Here is a 20053-nt window from a genome sequence, read left to right as displayed (position 1 = left end):
AAATTCTGAAACATCGAGTGCTGAAAGGCTTAGCTGCATGTCCGAGGATTCCACACATGGATCTTGGTCGCGAAATCCGCGTCGCCGATGGTCGGAATGCTTAACCGCGAGTCTGAAATGTCCACAAGCATAGGGATCGGTCATGCTAATGCGATGTCCGCATGGCGCCCGTTTTGACGCGTAGAAATTACGGCGAGTGGAGACTGGAGATGTCCAGACTCGCGAGGCGCAAAGAGCCGAGCAGACGACGCGAGCGCCGGACCAGTGGCGAACTGCGCTAGAGTCACGTGGTGGGCGTGGCCAATCGCAGACTCCGGCACGACTTTCAATCATTTGCTTTTTGTGCGTTTGTTTCTGTATGGAGCAGATAGCTGAAGCAGCAAATTTGAAGACGGAGAAATGCGCTTTCCAACGAGAACAAGATGGCGGCGCTTGCTCGCACCATTCCAGAGATAATGTGGCCTGGAAAACGCTGTTCTTTCTTGATTCCCGCGAGATTTTTCTCCACCTTGCCTAATAAAACGAATTTTTTAGAGCGCTTCCAAGTGGTTTGAAGTGATGATATTTGGGTAACAGATAGAAAAAGGTTATAGAAACTGAAAATGTGATTTCCAAAAAATCGATGTTTTGGCAATTTTTCGCGACCAGTGCAAGACACATCGGCATCTAGGAGCGACAGCATTTCTGGCTCGGTGCCAAGTATGCTATGTTATCATAGTGTTTTAAAAATGCTGCTGCTAGTCGACATGCTCAATCAGGCATCACGAAAATATAAATACAGTCAAATTTAGATATATCAAACATGGATATATCAAGTTATTGCATACATTGAACACTTTCTATATCACCTGGAAAATTGCATGCATCTTCTTTGTTTTTTTTTTTTCGGACGGGTTGGGACATTAAATGGATATGTCGAACTCCATCACCCCAGACGACGTGCTTTCTATTGACAGGCGGCGAGCTTTTCCGCAACACACTTGAAGATAGCGGTAGTGTGATGGGTGTTGCCCCCGACTGCTGCGCACTATAGCTGCACACATCGATTGTGCCGAGGGCACTATTTGAATGTAGTGGCATTCACACACCACGGCTTGCCTAGTTCGACGTCAACGAGGCACTGCATTTGCCACACCGACTTCTCCTCGGTGCCGCACTCTGCGCCTGCCGCACCTCGAGAGGAATTGCGGTTTGCTCCCAGAAAGACACGTGACAGCGCACGTTCGCTGGGCTCCCTATAGACGCCTTGGGAGACGTCACTGCATACTTTGTTGCTGACAGCGTTTCAAAATGCTTCGATTGATGGACGTGGGGACCACAGCGGAAGTAGCAGCCGAACGAAGATGCTGCTGAGGTTGGTCTCGCAAGCACTGATGTTGCCAAGCTCCCGAATTCAACTGAGGCTGTAGCTGCTTTGGCCCTTCTATGCCGCTACTGCGGTGCAATAGAAGGAACCGGCTCATCGCTTGTGGATTGTTTAGGCTGCGTTCTGGATGCCACGGTTAAGCATATGGCTGCCAATAAGAAGTAGGCTACACTGCTGCAAGCACTTTCAGCCAAAGAAATAAATACTTTGTGTGAAGCTTCAAGCAAGTATTTACTGCACCACGGTTGGTTTATCGATTGATTAGTAAAAGCTTTTACGTGTTTTTCATGTGATATCGTATATCAAATTCTGACTATATTGAACTAATTCATGATTACCGCACTGTTCGATATATCGAGGTTCGACTGTAGATGTGCAGCTGCTAGGTGCTTTCGGGCTTGTACTTTTGTATGATACCTCACTTGTGCAGCCCCGAAAGGCCTATAGTGAACAGAGATCATGATGAGGTTTTCTTTATGAGGGGGTGGTATGATAGATACTGCTATGAGATATCGTGACAATAGAGTCTGCGCGCAGCGTGCTTGGTCACGGGTCCGAGGTACCGATGACCGAAATGCCTACCCAGGGGCCCAAGGAGTCGCGCTCAATGTGCTTAGTCGCGCAGTTCAAGGAGTCGACGCATGAAATGCCTAGCCGCAGGCTCAAGGAGTCGACATTCGATGTGCTTAGTTGCACAGTCGGAGGTGCTGATGCACATAGGCTTAGGTGAGGGTCCGAGAAGCCCACATGCAATGTGCTTCATCGCCGAGTCGGAGATGCCTATGTGCAAAATGCCTAGCTGTGGGTCCGAGGATTGCATGTGCAATGTGCTCGACACGCCGAGTGTTGAAAGACTTAGCCACGTGTGCGAGGATTCCGCGTGCGAAGCTTGTTTGCAAAGTCCGCGTCACCAATGCTTGGAATGCTTAGCCGTGGGTCTGAGACGTCCGCAAACAGAGGGATCAGCTATGCTACTGCGATGCTTAGCGCCCTTTTAGACACTTGTAGAGATTACTGAGTAGACTGTTCAGAGCTCGCGAGGTATTCCAGAAGGGGATTTCTCTTTCTTCCCCCACCCCCCCCCCTTCCTATTGAACCGACGACGCATCAAGTTTTGGGAGTGCTTGCTCCGCCCAAACAAGTGTCACCTAGCAACAGAGGCGTGTCCCTTCCTTCTTTTGCGCTTCTTTCTGCAGCTGTACAAACTACACGTGCGGAGAAATGTACCCCCATTCTAACAGCTATGCCACATGGTCATACTTTCTAGACGGTGTCGTTCACTGGTGCTTTTATTTTGGAATAGTTCAGGTGTCTGCCTAGAGCAAGACAGTTGCGGTGTCCATGGCAAGAAATCTGAAAAATAAACAAAAAACGAAACATTACACTTTATAGGTGACATGGAGCTTCTTTTTTGTACGGTATTTTCACGGCGTCATCTCTTTTGTATGTGCCACCCTATATGCAGTGCTGCAGTGGTGCGTGGTGGCGGAATCTATGGGAAATAGCAATAGCATGGGCCCAGAGCCAAGAGCGCTGTTTTTGTGGATAGCTTATATGGTGACAATTAATTAACTGATGGGTTGATGGGCGAAATGTTGAATTTTGGGGCTTTGACTATAACGACCATTCGAACAACAAACAATTTGGCACAGTCCCCAAAAGTTCGTTATATCAAGATTTCACTGTATAAGTGGGTTTGACTGTATCTCGCTCATACACTGGCGATTCCAGGGGAGGTATTCTGTAGGAGTCCACCTAGTGGGCTGTCCACTTCGGCTGCTGTTGATTGGCTGGGGCTGCTCATCTCCTCGTCGCTCGTACAGCTGCATCCAATCAGCAGCAGCTGAAATGGACAGTCCACTAGGTGGGTATTCTTGCAGAATACCCCCCCCCCCCCCCCCTGAAGGTCACCCTGGGGACCTCCCCCCTTCCTTCCTGGACACTACCCTGGATCCGCCCGTATGCTCACCTGGCTACTATTTGCCTTGTATGCTAAATGTTGTTTTCCTTGTTTTTGTACAGTTTGCAGTGCTACGCTATGGCTTGGACATGTTCCGAAATCGGTATCGGAAATGGACTTACACGACACCTTTGGTGAATTTGGCGCCATAGTCAGGATTGATGTGAGTATCAAGTTAGTGCCTTGATTACTTCTCATTTTGACTTTTGGAAAGATGGGTGTTCTGAAAATGTCTTTTAAAGAGAGTAAATTGCTACCTGCATCATGTGACCCTTGCCAAACCTCTTAAGTGAGAGCTTGGCAGGATTCTAGTAAGCTTATGGAGAACTTCCAAGAGATATATGGAGAAATCTAGTGAGATAGACAAATTTTCGCTATGGTTTGCTTGTGTCTGGTAATACTTCTTCAACTGCTTTATTCAAAAATAGGAATTTATTTTTCTGTAACTGCTAACTAGATGACGGCACTACAAAAATCTCTGATTTAGTTTAACTGAGAAGCGCCATCTGTCACCGCTATGGTGGAATGGATGTTGTACCATAGTGTTGACAAATGGTGCCACCAAAATCGTTATTTATTTAATGCCATTTCTGTAAAAAATGGTCTCTAGTCCACGCTGTGAAGGTGGTTGGACAGAGACGTAAGTGACAACTGGGACAATTGCCCATTGTGGTGTAGATTGAAATTATTCACATGGCAACATTCATTTGCACTTTACCTAATTACCATATTTACTCGCATAATGATCTCACTTTTTTGTCAGAAAAATTGATGCAAATTCAGAAATACGATCATTACGCTGGTTTAATTTCCCGCGAAAAGAAAAAAATTTTTTTTTTGCATCCTGCGTTTGCTGCGAGATGTGGGTGTGGGACACCAAAACACAGATGGCGGCCGGCGGAGCAAGCCAAACGCGCCGAACGTGATGTTTTTTCCCTTCTCGTGAGTGCATTACGTGCATTAAAACAGTTCCTTCCGTATCAGTGATGAGTAATATCGTTTACATCGGCAAGTTTGAGGGGACAGAAACAGATCGGCGCGCTTAGCTGCCAATGACATAGAAACGCATGGCCGGCATGCTGCGGAAACTGCGGCATCTGTCTTCACTACTATCCTAATACGGCATGTTTCCGCTAAGGGTGGGCGAATATCTTAGCTGTGTTATAAGCGTCGTCGTATGAATGGGGTACACTTTTAACGTATCAGTGTAAACGTGGCTACTATCATTGCCGCTCGCGATTTTTTGCGTGCCCACGAGTGCAGATGAGAAGAATCGAAAGGCGTCTTTTTTGTTTTTGTTGACCACAACCATTATAAACCTACCCATAATAAAGGCAAGTTTGGCTGTGCCTATTTTCGCCATGGAAGTGCGGAAAGTGATGAAAGTAATGAACTGAGGCATCTACTTAAGAATGTTTGGTGTATGCAGACTGCTTGGCTTGTCTTGAAGATTCGTTCGCATAGCATTCGACAGATGGTAAGCGCAATCATTATTAGCTAGACTTGGCACACGACATATCGCTGCGGCAAGTTCGCGGTGCGATCATTACAGTCGCCGACCGATTTTTCGGACTCCAAAAATTCGGACATGCCCGATTATTCGGTCAGCTTCGCGGCACGGCCATTCTCCCCATAGACCACAATGTATAACAACTGCCGAAAGTTCGGACACCTTGCGACCTCTCGTCTGATTTTTCGGACACTTCTTGAGCCAACTATGTCGAGAGCACCATGCACCGACTCTGACCGGTGTATGGTTCGACTTGCTGAATGCGATTTTTGTTGTGAACGGAGCTTCCTTGCTGCCCCACGAAGTGGCGCTACTAGAAATCCCCGCTCATCATCATCGTTTCTGCCTGGTTCGATAGAGTGGCTCTGCAGTAGTTCCGGTTTCAGCTTAGTAAGCCATGTCAAGACAATCCAGCAGCTGATTTGTGTGTCCGCGCACGACGCTGCGAGCAGGCCACGTTTTTTCGTTTGTGTGACTGGCGTCGGCACGGTGGTGTTTGCTCTGTGTGCTCTGTCGAGGTTTCGGTGATCCCACGCGGCATACGGAAACATCGCGTCAAGTGTCTAATGGCGCCGACAGTGCCCGCGCAGTTTGCGCTGGGGAATGCCAGCAAGCGGGTGCCGGGAGGGCTATATTTATCGCCTTCCGATGTGCTCCCTACTGACGAGGAAAATATTCTGCCGAGACCTGCGCAGTGGTTGCATTGCGACTCCGGACACCGTCTCATTTGACAGTTTCACAGGTGCTGACACTGCTGTACTGACGTGCGCAGAACTCGACGACGGCGAGATCATTCGTCAGGTTTCTGCTGCACCGCCGGACGATGACTCTCGAGTCGGAAGATGACGCACCATGTGCTACGCTGCCGTCGCATGCGGAGCGTGTACAAGCAGTGACTGTGCTTTCAGCCGCCGTACGACCCTCTCCGAGATTCAGGCTTATCTGATTGCGCGTAAACGGAATAGCGTGCAACGGCGCATTCAGGATTTCTTCAAGCCTACTGCCGAGCCCGAATAAGTGCGTGGAAATAAGAATTTCATTTTTTTTTCTCAATCTGCTTTTTCGGACACCTGTTTATTCGGACATTTCTGCAGTCCCCGTGAGGTCCGAATAAACGGTCGGCGACTGTATACGGGAAATTTAAAAAATCGAATTTTGACGACAAAATTCAGGAGTGCGATCATTATGCGAGTAAATACAGTATTAGCATAAGATGTTTTGACGGCCTGCGGCTTGGCTTGCACCGCTACTTCGTGCACTTACGGAGAGTGGGTCAGAGAGAAGTGAAATTCGCCATGCCTCGTGTGCCCGCTGCTCTTAAGGGGGGAGGAGGGGATAAGAATTAACTTTTTTGTTTTTTGACAGATAGGGCTGAAATTTGGCACACACACTGCACAATGCAATAAAAAGACAAATCTAAAATTTCATTAGGATATCTTAATTAGTTTTTGTTTTATAAGAATTTACAAGTTCCTTGCTTGTGGAAAGCCTGGCACAGTTATGAAACGTGATAGGGAGCTGGGTATACTTTGCATGTTTGCCCAGATGTCTAATCTACATCAAGACAGTGTTCGATTTTTTTTTTTAATGTGCTAATAATTTTTTGCTCAACATAACATGCACATGACTGTGCTTCACTGCATGGAGCCATGTAGTAATTGTGAAATAATTAAATAATGGAAAGATAAAGAAACATTTCAAGACTGTCTTTACGTACAGCACAGCTTGTGGATCACAGCAAAACAAACTGGGCCAAAATCGGTCCAGCCATTGTTGTGCTACGCTTTCCACGAGCGAGGTGATTGACAAAAAAAAATGCAATTGAGAAAACTGGCTGCAAAGTTTTAACAGCATTGCAAATTTATTCAAAAGCACCAGAGCTGTAATATTTTGAATCATTGCTGTCAGGCATCTTCTTACACCTTTGCCTCATTGTTTGGTGAGCTTTGGATGCCTTCTTCAGGCGTTCATCCTTTCTTTTCTTGTGCCATCTGGAGTAGTGCAGGGCCACCATTTTCACTGCCAGACCGAGCCTGGTATCGCAGAGTGCACCCACAGAACGCTGTTGGCATCTTGGGCACAGAGTTTTAGCGATCAAAGAGTTCATCGCGGAAACAGCCATAAATTTGTTCTTGGCATTGCTGCTTCCGCTCAGTCACGGACACTGCGCGAAGGGAGTCGCGAACGCTGCATGCCTGCGCTTCTGCAGTCACCGCTGACACAAAACGCGGCTCGAGGCGCGTCTGAATCGTGCGACGATTCGTCTGGTGAACCTTGAGTCACCATACAGTATGTAGTTCGTCGATGGTTGGGGCTCACTCGCAGGCTGCGTGTCCTTGTCACACGACGCATCGGAAACGCACACCGTCTCTGCCGGCGATGGAGACCTTCGACCCGCGTCGCCTCCAACAACGCGATCTCGGTTGCTGACTCGCGCGCCGTACGCACAGGTGCGAGAGCCTCCGTTGGCACGTCTTCCGGTGGCTTGGTTATCAGTGTCGATGCCACAGGGCGATTGTCGGCTTCGCTGCTGGAATCGCCCGGTGCAAGATAACGCGGCACGTTATCTGCGTGTTCAGTCAGGTTCTCCCGCTGGCCGCCGTCTCTTTCTCGCCGTAGGAGGCTTGCGCTTCCGTTTTCCGAAGGCATGCTTCATTTAAAAGTTCTTTTCGAACGAGCGACGATCCATCACTGATCTGGGAGCTTTCATAAATCCGAATTCTGCGAGTCAAACGAAGAAACACGCCGGCGTGGTTTTCAAAGCAGACAACTGCGGTCCGCTGTGGTTGCCAGCTTTCCCGCTGCTGCAGCAGCAACCAATGGCGAGACGCCTTTCAGTACGGCAACCAATCGGAGGCCCGCTTTCATCGCAGGGCCCGTGTGACCGCCTCTAGCAGACCCGCGCTTCTTTTGTGTTTGTGTGTTTGTTACAAGATGGCGACGCCCGAAAAATTCAGAAACGGAGTGGCGAAACTTCGAGCTTTCGAACGATACCAAGATGGCGGCGATCGGTGGCGGGAAAGACGAGTTAGAGCCCAGCGAACTGCGGTGATTTTACGTGATTTAAAGCTGTTTTCTCGCCCTATGCACTCATAAATTAATTTTTTTCGGGCACTTTTAGTGCGTTTTCAGTCAAACCATTTTGATACAATGTAGATTAGGCATTGCAGATACCGAAACGCGTAGTTGCCAAAAATCTATCTTTTTTGCGATTTTCGCGATCTGATCCCCGCGTCCCCCCTTAAGCAGTCCTCACTATATGTGGCCTTCCCATTGCACTCTCGCAACACAAATCAGCTGCTATGCACGTTCATCACTCCTTGCTTCGTATGCTACAGTCAAGCTGCCACCCCCGGCAGCTTTCGCAATTTTAATCTTTACTGGGAAACGTATGCGGGGAGGGCAATGTACTTTGCATTGCAGGTAGGCGCAGAAGTGCCTTATCATCATTTGTGGTTCAGAAGCTTGCTTTGAGCTTGTTCTTTATTCAAACTTATGCCGTTCTGTATGTTGCGTGCATGATTCCCATGAATGTATGCACTGTTTACTTCACTTTGCTGAGTGCTTGTGGCCTCTGCCTTACGGGTGTGTGAGCCATAGATGATGGTTTTCTGTCGAAGTTACACCATGAAGAAATTCTGGGATCCTAGCCATGGACAGCTTCACTGTAAAAATGCGCACATAGACTTCATTGGGTGCACAACTGGCAAGTAATCTTATTTACTTGATTCTAACGTGCCTTCAATTGTAACGCTCACCGTTTTCCATGATAAAAAAAAATAACACCCTCTATTGTTATGCGCACCCATTTGCCATGACCTAAAAAAGAAAAGTCCTTTACAGTACTACATACCTCATTCTTTCATATCGAAAAACAACTTTCTCTCATTTGGAAGAACAAAGATTCACTCCCTATATACTAAAGTTGTGATAAATAATAAAAAGTCGGTTTCGCCCCTAAGGGCAAAGCATCAGTTGCGATAGCAAATTAGTAGACTGCTATATGAAAAGATATGTTAGTAGTTTCATCGGCCATATAAACTTTTAAACATTCGTTTATTAAGGGGGGACGCGGGGATCAAATCTTGAAAAACGACCCAAAAATCACTTTTTAGAAAGTTGCAGATATTGAATCTTTGACCCCTTTTCTATAAGTTTTCCAAGTATTTCCGCTGAAAACGACTGCTAAGTACCATAAATAAATATATACATAAGGCAATACAGCGAAAATTTCGTGAAAATCGGTGGAAAAGTCGCTGTTTTCAAGCGTCCCTAGCTCCGGAACGGCAGTACGCGGCGCGGCCATGCTGGTACCGTTGAAAAGCGCGCCTCTTCGCCTTTTGACGCCTCTCTTTCATTTCCTGATAGAGAGAAGAGCAAGCATAAAAAAACAAAAAGTCTGAAGGTCGCGGAGCTGCTTGTCGCGGCCGCCGATTGGCTTGCTCCGTCACGTGCGTTGTATGAGCCGCCCCATTGGCCGGTTCCGGAGGCGAGCTGCTGCGGCGTCTGCTTCTCCCGTTTCTTCGCGCGCTGGCTGCTGCCCCTTTGTATACGTGTTGGATATTCGAGGTGCGCCGCCGCTTCATCGCTTTATTCGGATTTGAGTTTTCCATTTTCATTTTGTGGTTTCGAGCATCACTGGGCGGACGTGGACGACGAAATACGCGACCAAGCACCGCTTCGGCAGCCGCAAGCGCAAGCCGCCGAACTTCCAAAGGATAAGTAGTCCTAGCAGAGATGCGTCCGCGCGCGAGCTTAGACTATCGACGCATTGCCATGCAGTTCGCAGACTGTTGCATCCTTGAGTTCCAGTGGTGATTATACCGAACTAATAACGGCCTTTTGCGATGCTTCCGGGCCTGCAACGCCCCGCAAATGCTCCGCGACGTACCCCGATTGTGCCACCGCCGTCACCGAGATGAACGACGAAAGTGCGGTCCAAGCGCGTGCGTCTGCTGGCCGTGAAGACGAACCGTGCATCAGCAACGGTCGCACCATACAATCGCATCTTTAGTCACAAGTAATCTTGTCGGAGGTGTTGAATATGACCGCCGCCACTGTCCGCGCGTCACTTGCTTCTGTGCCGGCAAACGAACGGAAGATGGGGTTTACGGCTGGAGTGGCATGCTCGGTGGCGACGGACTCGAGCGAGTCGAGCGGCTAAGAAAGATGCCTTGTGCAAGAAGAGGGCACAAAAAGCACATGAAAGCAAGCATAAAAGATCCAAGAAGCCAAGAGATCAACCTGACACCTGCACCTACAAGGCCGGTGGTTTCTAGTCGATTAAACATGGCCCAAAACTTCAGACACCTTTTTCTCAAAACTTTTTTCTACCACCAAGGTCAACTTGCAAAGCCAATATCTCAGCCACCGTTATGAATATTTTTACACCGTTTGTTTTGTTACACTCATAGTGCACCACTGTACACAGTGACATGTTTTGTTTTCAAAATACTTGCTTCGATAATTTGTTATCTTTTGTTTTCACAGTCGAGATTTTCATGCAACTGAAGTAGATGCCAAAGAATGAAAATATAAAAAAATTCTGTTAGGCTAAAAAAATTACAGGAATGTCACTGTGTGGAGAATACATATAGGAGTGTTATCAATGTTTTCTTGAACTCCTAGCATCAATATACAGGTGTGCAGGCATTTTGCAAAAATGAAAGCAGAACAATTTTGTAAACACTAAAGTACTTCAGATATTGCAGCCATATTTTCACCATATTTTCACAGTTTTGTTTATGTAGTATTATTAACACCTGTGCAAAATTTCATCAAGATCGGCTGGTAAATAAAAAAGTTAGTTTTGATCCCCATATCCCCCCTTAACTAAATTAACAAGCATGGATGGTGTCACGCGCACACAAGCAAACATGAACACATCTCAGTGACCGTGGAAACTCTTTTTATCAAAACTCTGGAGTAGGTAATGTGGTAGCAGGAGCGAGCGAATTGACCTTGTGCGGCCTCTCGCTTCAGCACGAACAAAGTGATGAGAACGTAACACGGTGCGCTTAGATGTGTAGGGTCCGCACGGCCGTGCCGTGCTCTACTGTTTGCACCAGTGCCGCACACAAGTTTTGGGAACTCCAAATGCCCGTGATGCTGCCCGATTTCCGTCCGTCTCCGCACAAATGACCACTTTCCTTTTAATTGCAGCATCATGATGAACTCGGCGTGTCTTAGCAGTCGGCACTTTCATGCTGATAAAGCAAACGCAGAGAACAGGAAGATTAGGAAGAGAGGCGGTAGACTAAAAGCGCACCTACTACAGCACACCAAGGAAGCTAAAGCTGCTTGGCTCGAAGTGGGTGCGAGAAGGCCATTTTGAAATGCTGATGGCGATATGGTAATGCAGAATTAGGGTCCTACTTGAATTAATGCGCACACAGTTTTTGGACCTGTTTTATCGGGGAAAAAAGTGCGCGTTAGATTCGAGCAAGTACGGTATGCTTACAAACATGATAGTTAACTGAACCCACTGCAAAATTATATGCTTGAGTGAAACTTGCGAAGAGAATGAGCCAACAGGTCAGCTTGAAGATTCATGTGTACCTGGCACTCCTATTTATGCGACGCACAAAGTTCGAGCTGTGGAAAAATTAAAGCACTACATGCACCCATACCACCTTTCTTCTCAGGTTTCTTTAATCTCAATGTTCAAGCCCAATAGGTTAGTACAGTTGTAAACCATAAATAATAAAGCATTTTAACCTAGTATGAAAACACTTGATCTCACCTTGCATCTTGGTGTGAATGAACATTCTCTCTTTCTCTTTCTTTTTTTGCAGATGATTCCTCCTCGTGGTTGTGCCTATGTGTGTATGGACCGCAGGCAAGATGCTTTTCGGGCATTGCAAAAACTGAAAAATCTAAAGTTGCAGGGAAGCCTCATCAAGGTGCGTTTCTCCTTGCTCTTGCGCAAATGTGTATGATACTTATAATTCACCTTAGAAAAATGTACTCTGAGCGTAATTAATTTTTTTTATTAATGAAAGTAAATTCAGTTAGACAGAGGCTGTACAGTCTACTTCTGTTAATTTGACTTCAATAAATTTGATTTTTCAGTTCATTGTATCCATACCAAAGGTCCCTGCCAGTGCCTGTGCATTTCTAAGGGCTCAAATGTTTGTTATTTTCTATTCTAAATTGGCCTTGACCAGATAATTTGAAATGAACCAGTCAGCACGCGCACACTTGACCTCTATCGGGACTCTAATATAGCGACCCCTTTAGTGACAGCGTCTGTCTTGGCGGTGCTTAGGGGACAGTGAATGTGTCGAGCACACGTCATCTCCCATCGAAAACGTCAATTTTTGGTCAGTTCTTAGAAGATTTTAAAGCAATAACCATAACTCATGATGTCTCATTATAGTATCTAACACATGCTCACCGAATTTACTCGATTCTAATGCACCCTCAGTTGTAATGCGTACCCGTTTGCTGTGCCCTAAAGCCTAAAAAAAAAAGTCCTTTACAGTACCGCAGACCTCATTCTTTCATAGAGAAATACAACTTTCTCTTATTTGGAAAAAAGCAGATTTACTCGCAATGCACTAAAGTTATGATAAATAAAAAAAAAGTCATAGCTTTGCATGAAAGGCGAATTATCAATTACGATAGCAAATTAGTAGAGAGCTATATGAAAAGTAAGGATAGTAGTCTTATCGCCCATATAAACGTTAAAGGAACCCTGAAACAACAACCCTGTGCAATTTTCTGTGACCACTGCCAGTCAAGCCCTCTGAGGCTTTGGTAGGCCTGCTATCTGTACTTTGTTTTTATTTATGCACAATAAAGATTATATTGTATTGTATTGTAAACGATTTTGACGATTTTCTAAAAAAGTACTGAGTCGTTAGAGCAGGCCCTTCTGATCATTAATTGACGCATCTAAGTGCTCCGCGTAAAGCGTGCAATTTATTGTAAGGTTGTAAAAATGCACATCGCTGCCGAACGCAGTACACTGCGAGGCGGAATTTTAAGCCGGCCCTACCCATATTACACAAATCACCCATATGACATTAGTGGGGCGAGCTATCCGATTGGCTGACCAGGGTGCGTGATCAATCACTTTTCCAACTTTATGGTAAACAAATGATGTCCGTAATAGTTGTAATGTTAGTAAATTTATTTTTATAAAAAGAAAGTAACAAATGGAATGCACAAGAAAAATTTTTCAGTACACTTAGGCACTTCCGGCACACAGGAAGTGTCTCATGCTTGTGTTACAACGTGCTCCTTCTTTGACGAAAGCTCCGCCGTCAGTGTCGATCTGTCTTTTCGCGAGCTTTGCATTTGTTGCGTTGTGGACTGCAAACGTAGCGACTGGCAATGTGTCAAGCTGCAACATCGTGTCCCTCTGCAAGGCAGTACACGAGCAGACTGCCGCTATCCGATCGGCGCCAGGATTTGAGCAATTGCGGCCGTCACTTTACACCGGAAGATTACTAAAACGCAATAATGTTTCGCGAGTCCGGTATTAGGGTAAATGCAAGCGCAAAGGAAACAGGGCCTGGCCATGTCCCCTTGTGTGTCGTTTCATGGGATGAACATAAGCGCAAATCTGAAGTCTGCATGGTGCAGCCACCTGGTGGCATGGAGCTCAACCAGACGCAGTAGGAGTAACAAAATGTATTCTTCTTTGCTGCTGGTGTAAATTTTTCACAGGAGTGTAATCGTTAACACATTGTTTTTGTAAATGTTTAAAATGTTTTACACTTGGTTAGAGCAATATTAGCTCTGGCTGGTTAAGCTCTGCGCGAACGGGTGGCTGGACCGTGGAGACCGATCAGGAAGCTCATGTACGTCTACGCTTCATCAGTTCCTTCATCAGCTTGAGTTTATGCTTCCACCGTTCCGTCGAAACGTTCCGCTAGTGTTTGGTTAATGGAATATCGGACACGTTCGGCGCTGCGACAGAATGCTAGCAGCGCACGCTGCTTCCATAGCTCTCGCTTGGGGTCGACGGCCAAGCTGCTAGCGGAGAGGTTTCATGTGGGCGGGGGTGGGCTCTGAAACAACCGGAAGTGGACGATGTGACGTCGCATCGTGACGCAGAACCAGTGAAGGCGGAGCTTAGCCCCGATGGCTCGGCGAACAAGTTGAGGAGGAAAAGCATGGCTAGGGAGGAGGGTAACTTGTAATCGCTTGTAGCTCCATTAATACGTAATGCTTCACCTAGATTGTGGTGCGAATGTTCTACTTAGGCTGCACCCTACACGTCTACAAAATTTGTCCGAACTGTTTCAGAGGCCCTTTAACACATTCGCTTACTAACTAAATTAACAAGCATGGTGTCATGCACACAAAAGCATGAACATGTCGAACTCTTTGACCGCGGAAACACTTTTAAGGGGGTAAGGGGTATTCTGACCTTCATTAAGACCCCCTTTACCAAATTTAGCCCTTCCATAGTAGGCACTGAGTTTGAGGATCAGGTCACCCGTCAATTTTCCTTTGCCACCAAGTGTTTCAGAAGCAGACCACTTGTGTTTGGCAATGAGAGTGCACAAACAGGGTGTCTACCAACCGGGAAAACCGGGAAAACCGGGAATTCTCAGGGAATTTGAACAGTCTGGAAAAACTCAGGGAAAACTCAGGGAATTTGTGCTTCCATCAGGGAAAATTAGCTGTAACTTTATTGAAAGGGAACGAAAGTCGTTTTAATGCTGGCTCCAGTAATAGAGGAATCGCAGCGAATCGTCATTGACGCCGTGTCATCGGCACGATGTATTGCCAGAGTAGTTAACGACCGATTTTCTAGACGCCCGATTTTTCGGACATGCCCGATAATTTGCACGGTTTTGCGGCACCACCACGTACTCCATATAGTCAATGTATATTGCCCTGACTGCAGGTCTGAAATGGCATTAATCAAAGCCGCCACCGCCGCTATTTTGATTATGTCGCCGCCTCGAACCGGCACTCTCGCAGGCAGATCCGCTGGCAGCCGTAACCACCACCGCGGCAACGTTAGGCCTAGCTGCTTCTATGTTCGCTATTAAGCTTCTTTCCGTGCGGTGCCGCGTTTTTCATCGAAAGAATTCGCCGCTATCACCAATGGCACCGACTCCGCCTTTGTAATCCTCGCGATTGGCTTTGAAGCTCGCAGAGCATAGCGCGTTGCGTAATGCCAGTCTCCGAAAGTCAGCTTCGCCTCAGCACAGTAGTGTTAGGCGGTGAAGCATAACAAGCGTGGGAAGGGGGCAATTGTCACGGGACACAGTATGCATTCCTTAATTACACATGGGTGCACCCCGTCTCCTGTCACCGTACAAGCCCTGATATGCCTAATAAGCGTACTGGCAGGCCTTCAGAGCTTTTTCAGACGTGCCTGTGGTAATTTTAGCCCTTAAAGGCAGTTAAAGACATGCATTAATTTTTTTTCAGACTGCCCATTTTTTTTTTCAATTTTTTTTGCGGCCCCTCGGAAGTCCGAAAAATCAAATGTTGACTGTACAACTGACCAAGAGGATGCTTCAGATGAACCATGTGGTGACAGCGTGGTAGAAGGAGGATGAGAACAGAAAGGACCGACGCACTGAGGAATTAACGGGAAAGGAAAGGTGCCGCCGCCTTTTTGAAGGAGCTTGAGCTAAAAAAACTAAGTGATGGCTGACGCTGAGACACAGGTGTCCCTCACCCAAACCAAAATAAATTGTTTAAGCAGTGAAACCCAACAGTGAGATGTGTACGGGCTGAGGGTATGTCTGAACAGTTCAGGTTGACTTCCCAGCTGCTGAGAGAGAACCTTAGTTGTGACAAAGTTCAGGACCTCATACAGATGAGCTTGCTATAAGTTGATAGAAATAGCTTATATTAAAAAATATTTACTTATGTATGCATCTCCTTTTCATTCGTATTTGAAAATGTTCGACTCAATTTGGAATGGGCTTTACCATTTCTTTCGCTGTGCATTTTACTAACGCCTTCCTTCTGTTTTCTATTTAAATAAAATAGATATTACTCCTTACTATTCAAACTGGATTAAGTCATTTTTTTGCTTCAGCATGCTTACTAGAGAGTGACAGCATCGGGCAACGTGGTGTCAGCCTGTCTTGACATAAAACAAAGTTCTGGCTCATTCAGGGAATTTCGCAAAGCTGCTCAGGGAAAACCTGGAAAACTCAGGGAATTTGGAAATGTCAACTTGGTAGACACCCTGACAAAGTAGTCCCCATCCTTTTTTAGACGGGATTCGCTTAATCTTCCTTCTCGACTGGCACAAAGACATGCACTTTAGCTTGTCTGAGAGCAAGAAATGCGCGACTATCACCATCGGAGAGGTCTGTGGTGTACCTCAGTTTGTGCAGTTGAAGTGGCCTCTGGAACAGCATAAGTGCCGCTTTAACTTCTATCTCCCCTGCTTTTTTTTTTCTGTATTCTTTTGGCACATATGGCTTGCCTTTCAATCTTGGTAGTCCGGGTCACCAGGTTTCGGGCTGCGCACACACCCAGCACAGAAATTGCTCAGGACAATGCAGTCGAGCACTAGTCCGGAAGTTCGATAACTGTGCCGATTCTGATGTGCGACAAATGGCTGCGCGCCATCCACGAGCCATCGTAGCATACCGCTAAATTCCCGGAGTTAGTAAGTTTGAAGTTATTTTACAATGGCTTCACTGATAGGGCACACGCGCCCAACAGCTTTTGGGCAGCAGACAATGCCAGCACCAGCTTCTGCTTGAGATAGCCTTGCTACGTTTCGTTATGAAGGCCATGGTGCGAGATATTCATTGCAGCGAAAACGTCATTATTCATTTCTCTTTGTCGATTTCCAGTGCTAATAATCGCACGAGCGGTGAGAATGTTCACCATGAAGGGGTTGTCTGTTTTGCTGTTTATCACGTGCGGCGAGCTCCACTCGGAAACAACGTTGCCGCAGTTTTCACAAATGGCGAGAAACTTGACGGCAAGGCCGTATTTTCGCTCCTCTGAGTCAAAAGTCACGGAGCTGTCACAGAGTCTGCACTTTTGATGCAAGACCAAAGCGCTTATCGCTTCCACACTGATAACATAAAAGCGTGACTCCATCTCCGCCTGCCCGTCCGCACCGTTGTTGACGCTCGTACACATGTCCAATTTCCGCTCCGTTGTCACAGTTCCCGCCATTTGTTGGGCTTTTCGCCTGCTTGCTTCTGCCGTTGGGGCGATTCCACTGGCTCCACCGTCATTGCGTCTTGCTGAATGCTGCCCCTGCAATCACTATCGGCCGGCGACGTCATTAGGCCTAGCTCACTCTTGCCAGGTCAGTGGCATCCCGCGTTGGAGCCGTCACTTAAGGGAGGAGGAGGGGATCAGAAATAACTTTTGTTTCTTGACAGAAAGGGCTGAAATTTGGCACACACTGCACATTGCAATAAAGAGACAAATCTAAAATTTCGTTAGGATATCCTAATTAGTTTTTGTTTTATAAGAATTTATAAGTTCCTTGCTTGTGGAAAGGCTGGCACAGTAACGAAACATGATAGGGAGCTGGGAATACTTTGCATGTTTGCCCAGATGTCTAATCTACATTAAGACAGTGTTCGATTTTTTTTTTTAGTGCGCTAATTTTTTGCTCAACATAACATGCACATGACTGTGCTTCACTGCATGGAGCCATGTAGTAATTGTGAAATAATTAAATAATAGAAAGATAAAGAAACATTTCAAGACTGTCTTTAAGTACAGCACAGCTTGTGGATCACAGCAAAATAAACTGGACCAAAATCTGTCCAGTGACAAAAAAAATGCAATTGAGAAAACTGGCTGCAAAGGTTTAAAAGCACTGTAAATTTATTAAAAAACGTCAAGGCTTTAATGTTTTGAATCATTGCTGTCAGGCATCTTCTTACACCTTTGCCTCTTTGTTTGGTGGGCTTTGGATGCCTTCTTCAGGCGTTCTTTATCCTTTTCTTGAGCCCTCTGGAGTAGTGCATGACCACCATTTTCACTGCCAGACCGAGCCTAGTATTGCAGTGTACACCTACAGAACGCTGTTGGCATCATGGGCACAGAATTTTAGCGATCAAAGAGTTCATCGCGGAAACCTCCACAATAATGAACTCGCAGTCACAAGGAGCCGAAATTTGTTCTTGGCCTTGCTGATTCATCAAACTGAACTTCCACTCAGTTGCGGACACTGCGCGAAGGGAGTCGCGAACGCTGCATTCCTGCGCTTCTGCAGTCACTGGTGACACAAAACGCAGCTTGAAGCGCGTCTGAATCGTGTGACGTTCTGGCGACAATTCGTCTGCTGAACCTTGAGCACGGAGCAAGAAACATTTAGGAGTGGAAACTCCGCTGTTTGCGGCGACCAGAAAAGGTCACAAGCTCGCGGAGCCGTTATCGTGCTGGCGGCCTGGAAAAAAATTACCGCTTTTGAGAGCGCGCCGGAGCTGCCTGCCCGGGCACTGCATTTTCTTTTTCGCTGCGGCTTCTATGACGCGCCGCATGGCGCCGCCACTGTATAACGCTCTCTACAGCGCTCAAATGATGTTGATGGGGCTTAACTCTTCCAGGCACCCTCTGCTTTTGAGATTGGAAGCCATTTTGATCTCTGAGGCTCGTCATTCTGCCAGGCTGACCTACCGCTGTGATTGTGCAATGAAAAGCGGAAACACTACGTGTTAACCGATATGTATGCAATAAGCTCGTATGGTTTATGCGGATGCAAAACGTATTATGTTCTATGACCGCTGAGTTGGGAATTTGACTTGAAACTACTGTTTAAGCAGGTATAGCTTAACAAGGTTTTACTGTATTGCATTTTTGGTCTGGACACTGCACGGTTGTACAGCACCCACCTCGGCTGCGAGAGATTCCCACTGCCGCCGGGCACCCGCTGGTCCTCAAATGGGCACAAGTGTACCCCAACCTGGCGTTTGCTTTCTTCAATCTTTAGACTTCATACAATGTGTATTTCTTTAGCACAAGTGGCAGATTTTGGTTTCGAAGCTACAGAGGTATGTTCAGCTTTTTTTTACGACAGTCCAAATATGGCGACCAATTATAATGGTAGAATTTTTTGTTCTTTTTGATATCGTTATAAGTGGACTGCACTGTATATATTGATGAGATTCTTGTGCTTTGGTCACATTGTCTGCTTACATGCTTTTCCTTTTGTGATTTGGGTCCATCTTACTCAGTGTTCCTTTGGGCACTGTCATGTACTCTAAATAAATAAATAAATAAAGTACTATCCAAAATGTTGAGCCAGCTTCTGTATAGGGTGCTTTGCTTGTAAACGTTGCCACAACGCTTCCACATGCTCTATAGTGACAGTATATGCTCCATAGTGCCAGTGTACTTAAGCATAGATCACATCTCACACTTTAACCCTTTAACTGGCAGCTGACCTACCAAAAATATCTGCATAAACTAGACAAATCTAAATATTAGTTTGTGCCTCTCGATATACTTCTGGTAATGTGCCTGCTTAACAGTGGCATTCACAAAAATGTCGATCGTGAGCAGAAGCGAATGTTTTGACGAAAAAACTGGGAGACTTTGTTTATTCACTTCTTAGCACACGTGGTGGTCGTATTCTCGCCAGTGCGATTTTTCTCCTTTGTTTAAGGAAGTTCTTATTTCTTATTCCCATATCTTCGGGAACAAGAAATAACTCCAAGGTTACATTGTTGATGGCGTCGAGAATACCAATTACCCGCCGTGATTGCTCAGTGGCTATGGTGTTGGGCTGCTGAGCACGAGGTCGCGGGATCTAATCCTGGCCACGGTGGCCACATTTCGATGAGGGCAGAATGCCCATAATCTCATAACCAAATCTCATAATCTGCTCATAATCAGAATGTGGTTTTGGCACGTAAAACCCCATAATTTAATCCTTATAGAGGTGCATCTCAAGAACATGCATTGCCCTTGCCAAAGCAAGTACCAAAAACCATTTTTAACCGTACGTTGACCTTCAAGCAGCTGGTCAACAATATTTTTGACCTACTGTATCTCGCTCGGTTTTTAGAGAAACACTTCAAAATTTCAACGTTATAAAGTATTTCTGTATTTCAGCATTATAAGGAAGAAATAAAGCAATAAATTCTTTCTAGGCCTAGTCTATCTTGCGAGTTAAAGGGTTAAAAACAGTTTAATGTGCTGCCTAAAACCAAACTTTTTTATAGATAAGTCATTTGCTAGAAACGATCCTTGTCAAATTTTGTAGTGCTTGTACCTAGAGGAAAAGCTTATTTGAGTAGAATCTCAGCTGCTTTCT

General features: G+C 46.1%; 1 protein-coding gene across 3 annotated transcripts in view; it reads left to right on the top strand.

Moving 5' to 3' along the window:
* Positions 1-20053, top strand: part of Isha (Insulator su(Hw) mRNA adaptor) — a 151192-nt gene that overhangs the window by 65224 nt on the left and 65915 nt on the right. For all 3 annotated transcript variants that reach the window (XM_065450098.1, XM_065450099.1, XM_065450097.1), the window contains 2 exons: positions 3389-3489; positions 11631-11738. In XM_065450098.1, coding sequence (XP_065306170.1) covers positions 3389-3489; positions 11631-11738 — 209 coding nt within the window. The remainder of the gene's footprint in view (positions 1-3388; positions 3490-11630; positions 11739-20053) is intronic.

This window comes from Dermacentor albipictus, chromosome 5, assembly GCF_038994185.2.
Source record: "Dermacentor albipictus isolate Rhodes 1998 colony chromosome 5, USDA_Dalb.pri_finalv2, whole genome shotgun sequence".
In the NCBI taxonomy this organism is placed as follows: domain Eukaryota; kingdom Metazoa; phylum Arthropoda; class Arachnida; order Ixodida; family Ixodidae; genus Dermacentor; species Dermacentor albipictus.
Note: the sequence above shows the minus strand (reverse complement) of the source record. Positions and strands in the feature narration are given on the sequence as shown.